The 15,209-nt window shown below is 45.8% G+C and overlaps 1 protein-coding gene across 7 annotated transcripts in view; it reads right to left on the bottom strand.

Moving 5' to 3' along the window:
- The window catches only part of SLC35F4 (solute carrier family 35 member F4), a 137,389-nt gene that overhangs the window by 599 nt on the left and 121,581 nt on the right, over window positions 1-15,209 (bottom strand). For 6 of the 7 annotated variants that reach the window (XM_065063085.1, XM_065063086.1, XM_065063089.1 and 3 more), the window contains 4 exons: window positions 11,447-11,666; window positions 4,263-4,388; window positions 2,359-2,551; window positions 675-764 (listed from right to left, as the gene is read on the bottom strand). In XM_065063085.1, coding sequence (XP_064919157.1) covers window positions 675-764; window positions 2,359-2,551; window positions 4,263-4,388; window positions 11,447-11,666 — 629 coding nt within the window. The remainder of the gene's footprint in view (window positions 1-674; window positions 765-2,358; window positions 2,552-4,262; window positions 4,389-11,446; window positions 11,667-15,209) is intronic. The other variant, XM_065063090.1, reaches the window with a different exon arrangement.

Below are 15,209 nucleotides of genomic sequence, written 5' to 3'. Positions count from 1 at the left end.
CAGTCCAACCCACCTGCTAATGCAGGGTGACCAGAGCAGATCACACAGGGTTGTGGTCCAGGCGGGTTTGAATGTCTCCAGGGAAGGAGACTCCACAACCTCTCTTAACTCTTAATCTCCAGCAGGTTGCACCAGGATAACGTTTCCTCGGGGCTGCATGGACCAGTGATGGGCAAAGAGCAGCATGAAGGTCAGAACACTGGAGTTGATGCCTCCAGGCCCAGCTGCCCAACTCCACAACCAGCAACACCAGCACATCTGAGCCCTTCAGCAGCCTCTCACAGGTACTGACTGTTGCACAGCTCTGACCTGCATCCTCCCAAAACCAGATGTTTCTCTAATAACAGACGCACATACACAGAGTGGTGAGGGTAACGGGGTGGAGGAGGAGACTGGAAGAGCAGAGATGGGGGTGATTTAAGAAGACTCTGGAGTAAACGTCTACCCTGCACCATGGGTCCCATCACATCTCAGCAGCAACCAGCTTTGCTGGTTGGGTTTTTTCACCAACTGACACACCCACCATCCCCAGGAGCATCTGTGGAAGCTGACGGACACTGAACTGCTTTTGAAATACACGACAACAGATTTAGATCATTTAGACAACAAATGTTTCTGCTGCCTGCATGCCCGTGTGCTCGTCCTCCTCCCACCAACCACCACGGCGCTTGTACCTGCGTTTCCAGGGACGCTGAGCACCGTGCCGATGGAGATCAGAATGGGGTAGGTCAGCACTACGCCAACGTTAACCAGGATGTTGAAAGCTGGGGAAAAACAGAAAATAATAAATGACTATGGGGAAAAGCGCTACAGTGAGACTTTTCTCCTCCACCTTGACCCTATGAGCATGATATATACTCTGTGTGCACGAAACAATGAGGTACTTGTCCAAGTGACTGATTTCTTTTCTTCTTTTTTTTTTATATATATAAGATGTGAAATGAAAAGTTCTTCTTGGGGCAAGAGTGAGGGCTGTCGGCCCTTTCATAAACTGTAACACCGAGGTTATCACTGCTATTTCAGAGGTTTGTCCAAGCTTTAATTAGATACCAGCATCCTAGTTTTGCTGTCGTAAACCATTATTTCTCCTCCTACCAGGAGGATGGTGATCCCAGTTTTTCCTTTGGGCTGAGGCCATTCTGTCCTTGTCTTAGCAGGACCTTTCCCTGTTGAAAGGCCTCATGCTCCCCCAGCTGGAACACACATCAAAGGTGACAGCAGCAGGGAACTCAAGCTCTAAAGGACACTTAAATACAATTAGCTGATGGAGATGTTAACTGCAGAATACGCAGACTGGAGTGACACAATGGTCACGCTGCCATGTTGAAGGCAAGGTGAAAGCTGACAGAAATACAAACATTCAACACTTAAAAAACAGAAAAATCCAACCCATAAATTAATTTTTAACATGACAGCATTCCCAGCAAGCTCCACTTTCCTTTAGTTTGAAAGCAGACTGCAAAAACTTCCCTTTTGTACCATTTTCTAGGGTGTTCTTCCAGCTCTCACACCCAGTTAGTGAGCCCCCAGGTTTCTCTGCTCCACAGGATTGTTCCCTCATGGCTGGGGTTATATACTTGGGTAGATCCCTGGGTGGTAAATTATCGCTATTGTTTGTCCCTTAGGTGCTCATAGAACAGCTGTAACTCAAGCTAGAGCAGTTTCAAGGTGCTCTCAGCACCTCGGCCACGTACCTGGCAATGCCATCCTCTTTGTTTCCATTTAATAGGCTCACAGTGGAGACAAAAACCTCTTCAATTACGCAATAATGGAGACTTTACTAAAGGAAAGGATGTTGTTGTATTTGGAAATTAAAATGCCCCTGGACTGAATCCAACAGCTATTCTGCTTGGCTAGAAGACTCAAGTTGTGGCTGTGAAAGAGATCTGCAGGTAATGAAACAGCGTCAGCCTTTGCATGCTATAGCAAAGCTGTGCAAACTCTGCCCAGCGCCCTGCAGCACCCACAGGGCTGCGCCCCTGTGCTGTGGGTCCCTGTGTCCTGCAAACACAACCCACAGAACGTGCCAGGAACCCGCTGGGTACACGCAGCCCTTGGAAATTGGAGCTACAGCAACCAAGCTGTGCCAGAGATGGGGAAATCCCAATGAAATTATGGGAGGAATGCAAAGACGGGAAAACAGACAATTAGTATGACTACTTCGTGTTTATTCTCTGCTATTTATATTAGTATGAAGGCTGTTTATGAAAAACACAAACCATTTCTCAAGGAGCACCTGTCTGCAGTGGGATCAGATTTCTCTCTCCTTAAGGAGGGGAACTGTTTGTGCCTGAGGCTAATTTTGTATTGGGTGGGAAGAGAAGAGCAGTATAATGAGCAAAGGTTTTTAACACTTACCTAACCAGAGGCCGGCTACTCCGCACAGGTAACCCCACGGCACAGCAGAGAAGGGGGACCAGTACTCCACTTTCGTAAAATACAGTATGATCGGGGTAACGGAGATGAAAATTAAATTGAAGAAGCCCAGAGTGGAAACAAAGTGAGCAGCTTCCCCAAAGTTTGCACTTCCAAGAAACATTTTGAACAAAACCTGCAAAGGAGAGGAGAGTTTCAGAGCTCATGCGTGCCATGGGAAGCAAAATTATCCACTCCCTTGAGCACAGGGGTCACAGAGCAGCTCTGACCAGGACATCACACCACAACCTGGCCCTTTCCTAGAGAAAAGCTTTTCAAGGGGCTTTTTGGACTGATTTCTGCCCTTTTCTGCTTTTTCGCACTGAGGGGGATACCATGTTATTACCATGGAGGGGGTCGAGTCTGTATACAAAATACTGCTGAATACAAAATACTACTGAATACAAAATGCCATGAGAAGCAAGCGTAAGGAAGAACCCAAGAACTACACCATCCATACTCTGTCAGGGTTTTGAGGGGACTCCAGGGACGTCCACAGCATGAACCAGCTGTGAGAGCAAAGCCCAGCCTGGAAGAACTTGCTTCAGGTTCACAGGCAGCACGAGCCTCATGGGAGGTTTGTCCTACATGAGCCTATATTTATGTACTTAGAGTGACTTGTAAAGGGTCAGAACAAATTTATTAGCGAGACAATCAAAGTCTAAAGCTGGGAGGCAGCTTCTCATCCCACTACAACTAACTCCAATCTCCTTCTCCTCTTTACACACACTTAATCATAGAATCACAGAACAGTTTGGGTTGAAGGGACCTTCCCAGCTCCCCCAGTGCCACCCCTGCCATGAGCAGGGACATCTTCACCAGCTCAGGTTGCTCAGAGCCCCGTCCAGCCTGGCCTGGGATGTCTCCAGGGATGGTTCATCTACCACCTCTCTGGCCAACCTGGGCCAGGCTCTCACCACCCTCAGGGACAACAATTTCTTCCTCATGTCCAGCCTGAATCTCCCTCCTTTAGTTTAAAACCATCACCCCTTGTCCTATTGCAACAGACCCTGCTAAAAAGTCTGTCCCCATCTTTCTTATCGGCCCCTTTTAATTACGGCTGCAATAAGGTCTCCCCGGAGCTTCTCTTCTCCAGCTGAACACCCCAGCTCTCTCAGCCTGTCCTCCCAGCAGAGCTGTTCCAGCCTCGCATCATTTCTGTGGCTCCTCTGGCCCCTCTCCAGCAGGTCCATGTGTGTCCTGTGCTGAGGGCTCCAGAACAGGACACAAAACTGCAGGTGGTATGTATTTCACCCTCCTTGAGCTGACAATAAATCCATCCACCTTTAGCCCAACCTGTTTGTAACTCGGACACATCCTTGCCCTTTTCATCCCTCTCCTTCCGGAGCAGCCACAGCTTCCAAGCAGCTGGCAAAGCCTCACGTGTCTCTGATACCAGGGGCTCTGAGCCCAGCACGAGCACGGAATACGCAAGAGAGCTGCAGTGCGGAGCCGGACGAGCTGTCTGTCCCTGCGCGGGGACAGCGGCACTCTCTGCATTCTCTCTCCTCCCTCCTGCATGTGGCGAGTCCCTTCAAAACAGTGTCGATAAACCGTGGTGGCGGGAAATGATTAAAACACAATCCTAAACTCCTCACAGCATAGTTAATGGAGATTTCATTAAAGGCTCATCAAGAAAAGTCACGCCGAATGTTTGGCAGCAGACAACTAATTACCCTGATCGTAGGTTTCCTGACATCGTGACATCGCCTGGTCACAGTATGAATGATGCAGGAGGGATTAGTAAAATAAAACATTCCTTTTATACCAATTTCGCTTCGTACTCGGGCATTTTTAACATGCAGAGTTAAAGATTATAAGAATACTAATAAACAGTTATGACCTACCTTATACAGTGCAGATGTAGAGGCTGATCCAACAGCATATGCTACCCCGATAATTGAATCACCCTGGAAACCATCTGCATATGCCATCATTACGATTCCTGTGATTGCCATTATCGCTGCGACTATCTGCAGAGACACAGCAAAGCAATGTAAAGCTCAGCGCGATTTCATTACACGGAAAGAGATTACCGCTGCATGGGGGTTTAATGAGTGCCACTAGCTACTTTCTCTGACTTGAAGCTTTCTTGCTTTCCCTTAAACAGGGAGAATTATGTACAGTTGGGAGAGATGTAAAACATAATGGAAGTGTATGCACTGATAGTGGTATGGATCTATAGCATTGCAAACGCTCCTGGGACCTACTGACAGAACATTCATCATTAAGTATTTTATCAGCTATACATCTACTTCAGAGATACAACTCCAAGAAGTTTTTAGACATTATGCTCTATATACAACAAGAGAAATATTTCGCAATGCCATAAATTTGGCTTAAAACACCAACACTGAGATGGACATCACTCCAGGAGAATTAACCCTGTGCTGGGGAACACCAGTGTCTTACTGGGAGCTCTTCCAGGCTGCTCCGTATTTCCTAACAGCCCTGCCAGCTTTCTTGGGCAGATGCAACCACAGTTCTTTATGAAGCCTTTACCTTTGCATTTAGGTTTTTAGCCTCATTTGAAAATTGCAGACAGAGCTTTTAAGGAGCTCCAAAGAGAAAGAACAGAAACGAGTAACTACATCATATCTGAAATCCTGGGTCTTGACTCCAGGGACCTTAAGGAAGTGGTAAGGAACCCTATGTGTTTTATCCTTTGAAAAACTCCTCCTCTCTACTGAAATGCCCTTAACAGGTAAATAGAGAATCTGAATTTCAAAGACACTGACTACCATGGACCTCAGAGGAAAAAATGTTTCCCCAGACCTATGGAAAGTCACAGCTCCATTCCTGAAAGATAGTTTTTTTAACAGAGATTTAGAAAAAGATATTAGTATGATGTTAAACATGTTATCATTATAAAAAAAGGTTGTTTGTGTATTAGAGCTGGGTGTAGAGCAGGAGATGCACAAATGCCGATACCAAAGCTGGCTGTTACAGAATCAGCAGCGACATTTAAGGCTCAGACCCTGTTTTCTATTCCCATGTACCTATTAAATCACACTGTTACCGAGGCAAGGCAGTTCTCCCCACTCATACAAAAGGAAGAAACTAATGATGTTCACCTCGACAGCACTAACCCCCACAAACCAGCTGTCTCCTGCAGCTCTGGAACAACTGAGCCAACACCAATGTGAGATGGACACTCGCTTCCTAGAAAAACCCCATTAAACTTCCTTTAAGAAATATTTACTGCAAGACAAACCTCAGTCTCACACGCTCCACGCCACAGACTCTAAAGGCATCTTGACCACATTTTGCAGAGAAACCCCGACTTTCAGATCTCAAGTAGTTTTACCAAGAGTCCCAGAAAACCCACTGAGGCTCACACTAAGCAGACGTGAGCCAGAACCAGGCAATAAGCACAAAAACCCCATAAAACAATTTCAATGTAGCCAGTCAGTGGAGAAAAAACATGTTTCAAGGAACACACGCTTGACTCAGATAAAGGTGTCCATGCATGGGGGACAACCGGGAACCAAGAATCAACCCCCAGGGTGGTGCCAATCTCTGAAATTACAGTAAAAATGTTAGTCCCATTGGCATCTAGGCCAACTTCTTCACAGGGGACACATCTCCTGGGTGCAGCGTTAAGCACTTCCCTCTCACCATCAGCCCTGTTTTACCAGTAACCAAGGCACATGGGTTCCCCATCACATTGCAGTCGCAGTGACAACAGCAGAGTCACAAAGCACAGCACACATCTAAATCCCACCTTGCTTCAACTTATAACATCCAAGCTCCAGTTCAACAGAGCCCTCACCATGGAGAAGTTTCTTCTCAAATTTAAGTGGAATCTCTTGTGTTCCAGTTTGTACCCATTACCCCTTGTCCTATCATTGGAGCCTGGCTCCATCCTCCTGACACTCCCCCTTTCCATATTGATCCCCATGAATGAGTCCCCCCTCAGTCTCCTCTTGTCCAGCTCCAGAGCCCCAGCTCCCTCAGCCTTTCCTCACACGGGAGATGCTCCACTCCCTTCAGCATCTTGGTGGCTGCGCTGGACTCTCTCCAGCAGTTCCCTGTCCTGCTGGAACTGAGGGGCCACAACTGGACACAATATTCCAGGTGTGGTCTCCCCAGGGCAGAGTAGAGGGGAAAGAGAACTGTTGATACCTCCAAATTCACCATGAAATGGCACTCGAAATCATAGACCCATTTTGGTTGGAAGAGACGTTCAAGATAGTAGAGTCCAACCATGGCCCAACTCCGGTACTAAACCATGGCCCTAAGAACCTTGTCTATGCACATTTTAAAATATTTCCAGGGATGGTGACTCCACCAGCCTGTTCCAATGCCTGACAACCCCTTCCAGGAAGAATCTGAACCTTTCCTGGCACAACTTGAGGCCATTTCTTGTCCTATCCCTTGCTCCCTGGGAGAAGAAACCAACCCCCTCCATGCTACAACCTCCTTTCAGGTAGTTGTAGAGAGAATAAAGTTTTCCCTCAGCTTCCTTTTAAATCCAAGGTCCTCAACCTAATGGGCAAGGGTGACAAGGGCTGGGGTCACATACGTACTCACAGTCTCTCTGGGGTAATGCAATGGTCCAAGGAGATCTGGAAGTGCTTTAGCAAATGGGGACCAGATGGCTCCCCCACCCTCCATCCCAGAATAACACATCCCAGCAGTCAGGTCATCTCAGGAGTGCTTGAGTCCCTTTATCCAGGGGAGGGATCCAGGATCCATGGATCCAGTGCTGCCACCTCTGGACTTAGGGCTCTCACGGGTGAGCTGCTGAGCAGGACAGGGGAGCACACTGAGTTTTCCAGTGCCTAAATGGGAATCTAGCCTTCACCCCCTAAATGAGCTGGGGTGCTGGAAAGGATCCGGCACAGGACGCACACACCATCACCCAAGGTGCAGCAACGCTTATTCTGATCCTTCAGCTTACATCTGTACAAGCACACAGTTAAATTCTCTTAGAAGAAAGAGTTTCAGTCCTGTTCTGTGGGAACGGTCCTCCAGAGCTTCTCCCTCCTACCTTTGCTTTAGCAAGCAGTTTGTTAGTAATATAATTGTCTAATGCTGCTGTTCTCCTTACAGCTTACCCTAAGATACAAATACCACACAAGTCCAGCCTTGAAGCAACACAGAATTACAGCCAGCACCTCTCAGACACCTCCAAACAGTTTCCAGAAGCTTCCGCTTGCCCTGTTACACTGCCTGGCTGGTTCCATCTCAGGCTGTACGTCTTGCCTTGCACATAAATTCAGATCATAGAATCACAGAATAGTTTTGGTTGGAAAAGGCTTTTAAGATCATCAAATCCAACCATTAACCCAACACTGCCAAGCCCAGCTCTAAACCATGTCCCTAAGAACCTCATCTATGCATCTTTTAAACACTTCCAGGGATGGTAACTCCACCATTGCCCTGGGCAGCCTGACACTCAAGGATCCACAAGAAAGGCCACATAAATGCCCTCAAACCAGGAAATCATCAATCTCATTACAACACTCAAGAACAGTGCTTGAAACATCCTAGTTTTCAAGCTCAATCACCCACAAGACACAGACCAACTGGAAAGACACTTCAATAGTTCTGGAGGTCACAGAACTATTCTTTAATAATTGGAAATATATTTTGAAATTTCCAATTCTTTTGAACTTTCTGTCTCACAATAAGGAAGTGAGAACCTGGTCAGCCATCTGCACGAGATTTACACAAGTAAAAAATACTGCTGTAGCATTTCATCTGTCAGCTGGAATATTTCAGCTGTAATATATCAAGCAATGCCTCCCACAAGGCAAAACAGAAAAGTGCAATGAAGTTATCTGCTCCTTCCAAGGGAAAGGATCGAGGTCTCATTGTCAGTGAACTTGCTGCTCAGACCCAGCAAGGGATTCCTTTCCTTATATTAATCAGTAGGTCCATAATCCCTGATAGGAGATTCTTCCTATTGGGAAAAGAAGAAACCTTCCCAGTCTGACTACACCAAATTTAGAGAGACAGTTTCCTAATTTAATCAAATATTTAGAAAGCCAAGCACTTGTTCTCCTGAAACGACCAAAATGATGGATACATCAGGAGCTCTATCTCATGAGACATCAGACAAATAAGACCTGACACTAGAAAACAGCAAGAACATCATTTAAGTTGCATGTTCCAAGCTCTTCATGTAAATTATACACCACAGCATTAGCACAGTTGACCTCTACTGAGTAACTGTCCTGTGTTTGCATTTGAAACCTGGTTGTTGTAGCTGGCAGCACATTAAACAAGGCTTTTAATGAATGGAAGAGGGTAGTACCTTTTTTCCATGTAGAGCACAGCAATAAATGAGGTGCTGTAGTAAAGAAAACTGCCTCGAGACTACAGACAACGTTTTGGGGTGAAAATGTCCCCAGACTACACCATAACTACCTAATAAGCATTAATTCAGCTTCCCGGATGAAACAAAACCAAGGGCTCAAACGTGCAAACATTTAAGCACATGGCTAAATCCAAGCAACACAAGCCAACAGAACTCCTCAAATACCTGAAGTCTTTAAATATTTGTGCTTGCTCGGAGCCAAAGCTGTCTGAGCTTTCAGAAGTCCCAGCGTAACACGGATGCATTATTAATTTGTGAGATGCTCAGAAATGTCCAAGATGCTCAGAGCCCCGTCCAGCCTGGCCTGGGATGTCTCCAGGGATGGTTCATCTACCACCTCTCTGTGAACCTGGGCCAGGCTCTCACCACCCTCAGGGACAACAATTTCTACCTGTGCCACTTTTACAGGTAAATAGCTACATAGCCATTGCTGTAGGTGTCCTCATATGAATACTCTTTTCCTTGTGGGCAGGGAACTGGTGATGCTGAGATCTGCTGCAGAGCCGCTGAGCCTTGATGGACGTTGGTTCTCAAGCCTTGGAGGATGGAAGTTGTCTCAGGTACACAGGAGCCAGCTGCATCCCCACCATGTGCCACAGACGTGCCCGACGGCTCTGAAGCTCCAAAATCGCTGCTGGGAGCTGAGCTCCTTTGAAAAACCAGCTGTGCTCCTGCTTTTGCACTCACAGTATGCGATTAAGCCCATATTTCTTTCTTGTCTCCTTACTGTCCAAATAACCTAATTACATTTGCTCTGCGAGAGGCTGGGGGGTGAAAGCAGCAGAGGCATTCAGAGCACAAAAGGCTGAGTCCACGCTGCTTCATCGTGTTTTGGTTCTCAAAATACGCTCCTGCGTGGTTCTGAACATCATTAAGTGTTATTCTGGCAGGAAGGCTGCTGGAAAACGCTGCTATTACCTTTCCAGTGTTGTGCATCCACAATCTGCCAGTTAGCAGCAAAAACCAGCTTATTTTATGTGCAGGATTTGCTGCTCACTTCTGACAGGTGTTGCTTGGGCAAACCTCATGGTGTTTACAGCATTAATACTAATGCATATTTATAGCAATGATTTCTTAGTAAGTGAAAAATTAATAAATGAAAATAGCTTTAGTGCTTTTCGTCTGGGCTTCTTTAAGAGAGCAGGCTGAGAAAATACAATAGCTGTGCTTACTCTTCTAGAAAGAAGTTGATTTTAGGCAAAAAATAGCTTAAAAGGATCGAAATTTCCTATTTTTTCAGCTAGAATCAATATCAGCTTACACAAGCGAGTAATAACAGAATCACAGAATGTTAGGGATTGGAAGGGACCTCGAAAGATCATCCAGTCCAATCCGTGGAAACTGAGATGATCAAGGGCCAGAGGAAGGAACTACAGCCTCAGAAATTACCATTCCTGTTGATTTCTGTAGAGAAGAGCTGAGGATTTGAAACCCTGCTTAGTCTTCAGCAAGCTGAGGGTTGGTCACACTCACCTGATGATGCTGTATTTTAAATTGTATATGAAATAGATGTACAGATGTCTGGATGAAATATTTGTGTCCGTGGATGAGCTCTGTGAAACACGGGTTCACCTCCTGGGCTTTGCCAGGTCTGGACAGACCCTGTCCTGAGCCAGCCTAACAAAACCCTCCTGGCAGATCCTTGCCTAAGAGCTCGCTCCTGTGAGTGTGTCTTGAGGTGCTCAGGCCTCAAGCCATTACTAACTGCCCAAGCAGCCCTGTCTGACTGGGAAATTAGGCCTTAAATTCAGTCTTTAAGACTAACTAGAATTTAAACACTTTCTTCTTCCGTTCCCAAACCTCCAGCACAGTGCTCTCCTCCATCTGCTGGTGGCTTCTCCAGGAGCTACCTCAGATGCCAATGGACCAGGATGCCTTTTCTTTCCATTTCTGAACCTTTCTATCACACTATCAATCAAAACAAGCTGCTGCCCTCATTTCTTTAAAAACAAACCAACTCAGATGAATGTCCTTCTCCACCACGTTGCCCATGGAAATTAAATCCAACTGCTGGTCACAGGCATCAGACCTGGCCCCAGCCAGTCCCTGATGAAGTTTGAAGCTCTTGACAGTTCAGTCAGGATTGTACCCAACACAACCATTAGTCCTTGAGCCCTTTCAACAGGGGAATCTCCACCAGCAGAACTGGCAGGGTCCATATTACTGCCAGTGAGTCCTATTACAATTTAGTGCATAATAAACCTTCATACAAAACAGCTGCGGTCCCTTTTAATGTATATTTGGCCCATGCACAGGTGTATGCATTTATGTGTATGTAGAAAGTAACAGGGTGGCACAAGAAAAATACATTACATACTGGAAACAGCTATCTACCCAAACAAGGAATAAAATTGCTTTGTTTAGAATGTAAACATCAATCACTAAGTTAAAATAAAATTAATTGACTGTATTTCAGCACTGTAACCCAAGAAAGAATAGGTTTATATGGAACTGGAAGTCCTCCTATTCTAATTGATCAAATTACACTTAGCTGTAATAGCTTCTTCAAATTCCCACATCGTATTACCTCTGGAGCCTGAGATCTCTAAGTGATCTTCAGGCTTAGGTTTGCATCATAAAATTACATGAGAAATGGTTTCATGGTATACACAAACCATAATGCAGCAGTAGAACGGCAGCACAATAGCTTATGGATTTAAAGGCAATTATGAAAACAAGAGAGTTGAAAATCAGGCATGTCATTACCCTTGCTCCCATGAACCTGTCTTTCAGCACAATCCAAGAAAGCAAGAAGACAAAAGCTTTGTTACAACAGAATAGGGCAGAGACGTCTGTGGCTGTCAGCTTCTTTAAAGCCAGTAAATACAGGTAGTTAGTCAAAGTCCACAGAATAGAAAAGGGAGCAGTCCTTTTAAGAAAGAGTTTCAGCGTCAGACCATCTTCACCAAAAATCCGACTGCATTCCCTATGAAAAGAAAAGAGTTTAAAACTCAGCTAGGATTTTCCTTAGCATTCACTCCAGCACAAAAACCACATCCTTTAGACTTTTATCGCATTCAATTAAGTGCTTTTCCTAGCTACTCCGCACACCCATAAGAAGCTGTTGTTTAATTCACATAGAGAAAATAACCTACAAGCTTCTTATAACAGCAATTTCACAAATAGAAAAGCAGCAACTTACCTGGAATAATCGCACTCTATGCAACAATAATCCCAGGGACTCACACGCAGCAATGTGGGTTATCTATAATGCACCGACAGTTCTCAGACTCTGCCTTCGAGGCCGTGAACAGAGGGATTATAGCTGCAATATTTTCCCTGTAGCTTGATACATTTTTCTTGCTCTGCTCCAAAACCTGTTTTGCTTCTTATTGAAACATATGGCCAAGTAAGTTTTGACAATCACCTAAAGATACCTGAAAATACTGCCAGGGACATCACCATGGTGGGAAAGAGCGATGAACCGGTGGGACTGAGCCAGTCAATAAGAGTGTAAGGAAAGGAGGGAAAGGGAGGAGTATTTAACAGCTGTATTTTGTTTTATGGCAAAAAGTTGTGTTCACTTAGAGATCCTTCTCTGCGGACTAAATTGCAAACAACATCTCCAGTTTCCCAAACACTGCGTCTCACAGAACTTAAGCGAGATGTTTGTTTCTGAGGGTTTCGAGAAAGGGAAGGGTCAGCTCAGAAGACATCACTTTTGGGGTCAGCACAAGTGGTACCTGAGAAGACCAACACACAGCTTGACTAAAGGTCCATCACCGCATCCCTCCTGAGACATCTCAACCTCTCCCAAGCTGGGAAGGATGATTTTTAGCAACTCTACTGTCTGCATTCGTGGTGAAAGGGATTCCTCGTGATATACCTGATAGGCTCCATTTCTTGATGTGGCAGGCTCTCTGAAAGGTCTATTTAAAACATTCCCAAAGCGACTGTTTCATACAACCGAAATGCCAATGAAGCGAGTCAAGGTGCCATCAAACACAACACATCCTTTCGAGGCAACATTAAGGGACTGATTGAAATGCTGTGAGGCCTCAGGGCCCCAAAGCATTCACAGCCAAACATGGCTGTGTTTGGAAATTGCTAAAATGCTAATTATGTAGAACTAATTGGTAACTTCAAAGACTGCACTGCAATGTGAAGTCAAAACTACTTGCTATTTGGGGGGTGATGGTAGTGTTGTAATAATTATCCTGGTTTGGCTTTGCCTTTAAAAACAGAAACATTTTCAGTTGTCCTAAAGCCCTTTTTGTAATTCTGGGGAATTCTACTGTTAAAAATATTGTAGCTTATTACTACAAAGAATGGAAACCATCACTCTCATTTCGAGGAAAGTAGAATAATAACTTCTATGCAATATATGAGATCAGCTATGTCTTAATAACCATTCATTCCCTGCTGGCACTAAAATGATCTGAGGTACAAAGCAGTCATTTCTGGCAATAATAAATTCCTTTCTCAAACTCTGTGCCAGGGTGTCCAACGCTCAGGCAGGCAGATCCGCTCATTATCTCCTTCCTTCTGGTTGACCTTCTCACAAGTTAGTCTGATCTCCAAAGATCAGAACAGAGATGTTACACATAGAACAGGAATAATTTGTATCATTTACCTGAGATGCAAAGCAAATAGTGAGGCAAATAAATCAATGCTCACGTTTGACTGTAGGCTTTCGTATCACTGATTTCAACAACACTCAGAAGTGATGAGCTTCCTTGTCTGAGAAGGGACTCACTGGTAGCATAGACCTGAATGTTTGTTGACATGCAGATGCAGTAGCTTACGTTTAAAAGATGTTGAGACTTAGGTGGATGCAGAGGGTGATTCTGAGCTCAGACTATGTCTCATTTCAAGATGTGTGGCCTCTGAACCAGGCTGCGCCATGGCTATGTCACCATAACGTGACACCAGAGCCAGGATTTCTCCTGGCAAGAACAGATCCGTGCTCTGAACTACAGAGCTGTCCGGAGCTGCTCTCTCCAGCCCAGCGGGAATTCTGCTGTCGGTTCTGATGCACCACTGGATCGTTACACGGTTGTAAAACCAACCTGTCTCAGAAGCTGTCAGGATCTGTCTTAGAGGAAACAAGCTTGTGCTGTGTTAAAACAAGAGAGGAAGGTGCTTGGGCTGCGTACAGTAACGCAGGGCACGGTTAAGCAGCCCAGTGCTATGTTGACAGCGTATAAAGGCAACAGCAAAACCAGCCAAGCACATCACTGATGGAGTCTGCAGGAGGAAAAGCTTCTACAAATGTGCCATGGGAAACTGTACCCCAGTCACCCACCGTGGTCTCCCACGGCCGGGGAGATGCTGGGAAGATGCCCGGAGCTTCTGCTCCTCTGTCTATGGGGAGGATGGGTGCCTCGCACAGCCAAAAAGTGGTGGGGGATGCCAGATGGGCCAGGGTTTGCTGTCCTGCAGATCTCTGGGATGTTCACACACAGACAAAGTCAGAGCAGGGTCAGGAGGATGGAGTCCGAAGCGCCCTGACTGTGAATCCTTGGGAGGACGACGCCTCAGTGATTATTATATTATTCCGAGCTGGACCCCATGGGCTGATCAGCTATTTGGGAGAGGCTGTTGTGGCAACGCTGCAAATGTCATTTATCTCTGAGTTTCCAGAAGCAGTGGGAGGGACTAGCACAGATTCACAGCTAGGAAAAGAAATCTGGAAGCACTTCAGAGACCCCGGGCAATTATCTATTTGAGCAGAGGGAAGAGCCTCCAACACACAGAGCAGCGTACAATGACCAGACAAAACAGGGGCCAGCGGTTCCTCACCTCTCAATTAAAAATAAACAGTAAAGACTTGTGACAGGCTCATGCTGTGTAAGACAGAGACCTGATGAATTCGCCCCTGTGCCTAGGAGAACTCCATGATTAATGCTCAGTGAGTGAGGAGATAGGAAGAATACTTAATTTTCCCAGCCATGGCTACAGTAGATTGCCTGGGGCTCTGTGAGGGCTGGTTGCTCAGTGGTTAACTCAGCCTCTTTGGCATGCAACTAAAATTAAACTTGCAGGAGTCACCATGACGTGACAGCGATTAAAACCGCGGGCTCAGGAGAGACGGCTCCATGGATCGCTCCCCATACGGATAACATCCGTAGGCTGTTGACTTAAAGGCAGAGACATATCTAAGGGCAGCTGACCCTGAAACTATGACACAAACTATTTCGAAATGCACAACAAATCTATTTAAATCCTGCCCTCTAACATAAATAGCTCTTTTTATTTGCAGGTAGCCCTCAGCCATCAGCTCTGGGCAGGGTGCCATGCTCGCAGGAATTACAGCACATCAGGCAGCTTTGCCTCTGGCACCCACCAAATAGCCTGTGTCGTCTCTCAGTTATTCTGGTGCCACGTCCTGCCGAAAAATGGGTTTATTCACCCCTGACGCACAGCAGCCTCTGGAGTGTAATGCAGCACCTGGTTTTAAAACAGCTGAGAAGAAATGAAAAGAGCTAACAGACGCGACCTGGGGTAACGCGAAGACAGTGAATGTAAT

Source organism: Columba livia, chromosome 5 (assembly GCF_036013475.1).
Source record: "Columba livia isolate bColLiv1 breed racing homer chromosome 5, bColLiv1.pat.W.v2, whole genome shotgun sequence".
Taxonomy (NCBI): Eukaryota; Metazoa; Chordata; class Aves; order Columbiformes; family Columbidae; genus Columba; species Columba livia.
Note: the sequence above shows the minus strand (reverse complement) of the source record. Positions and strands in the feature narration are given on the sequence as shown.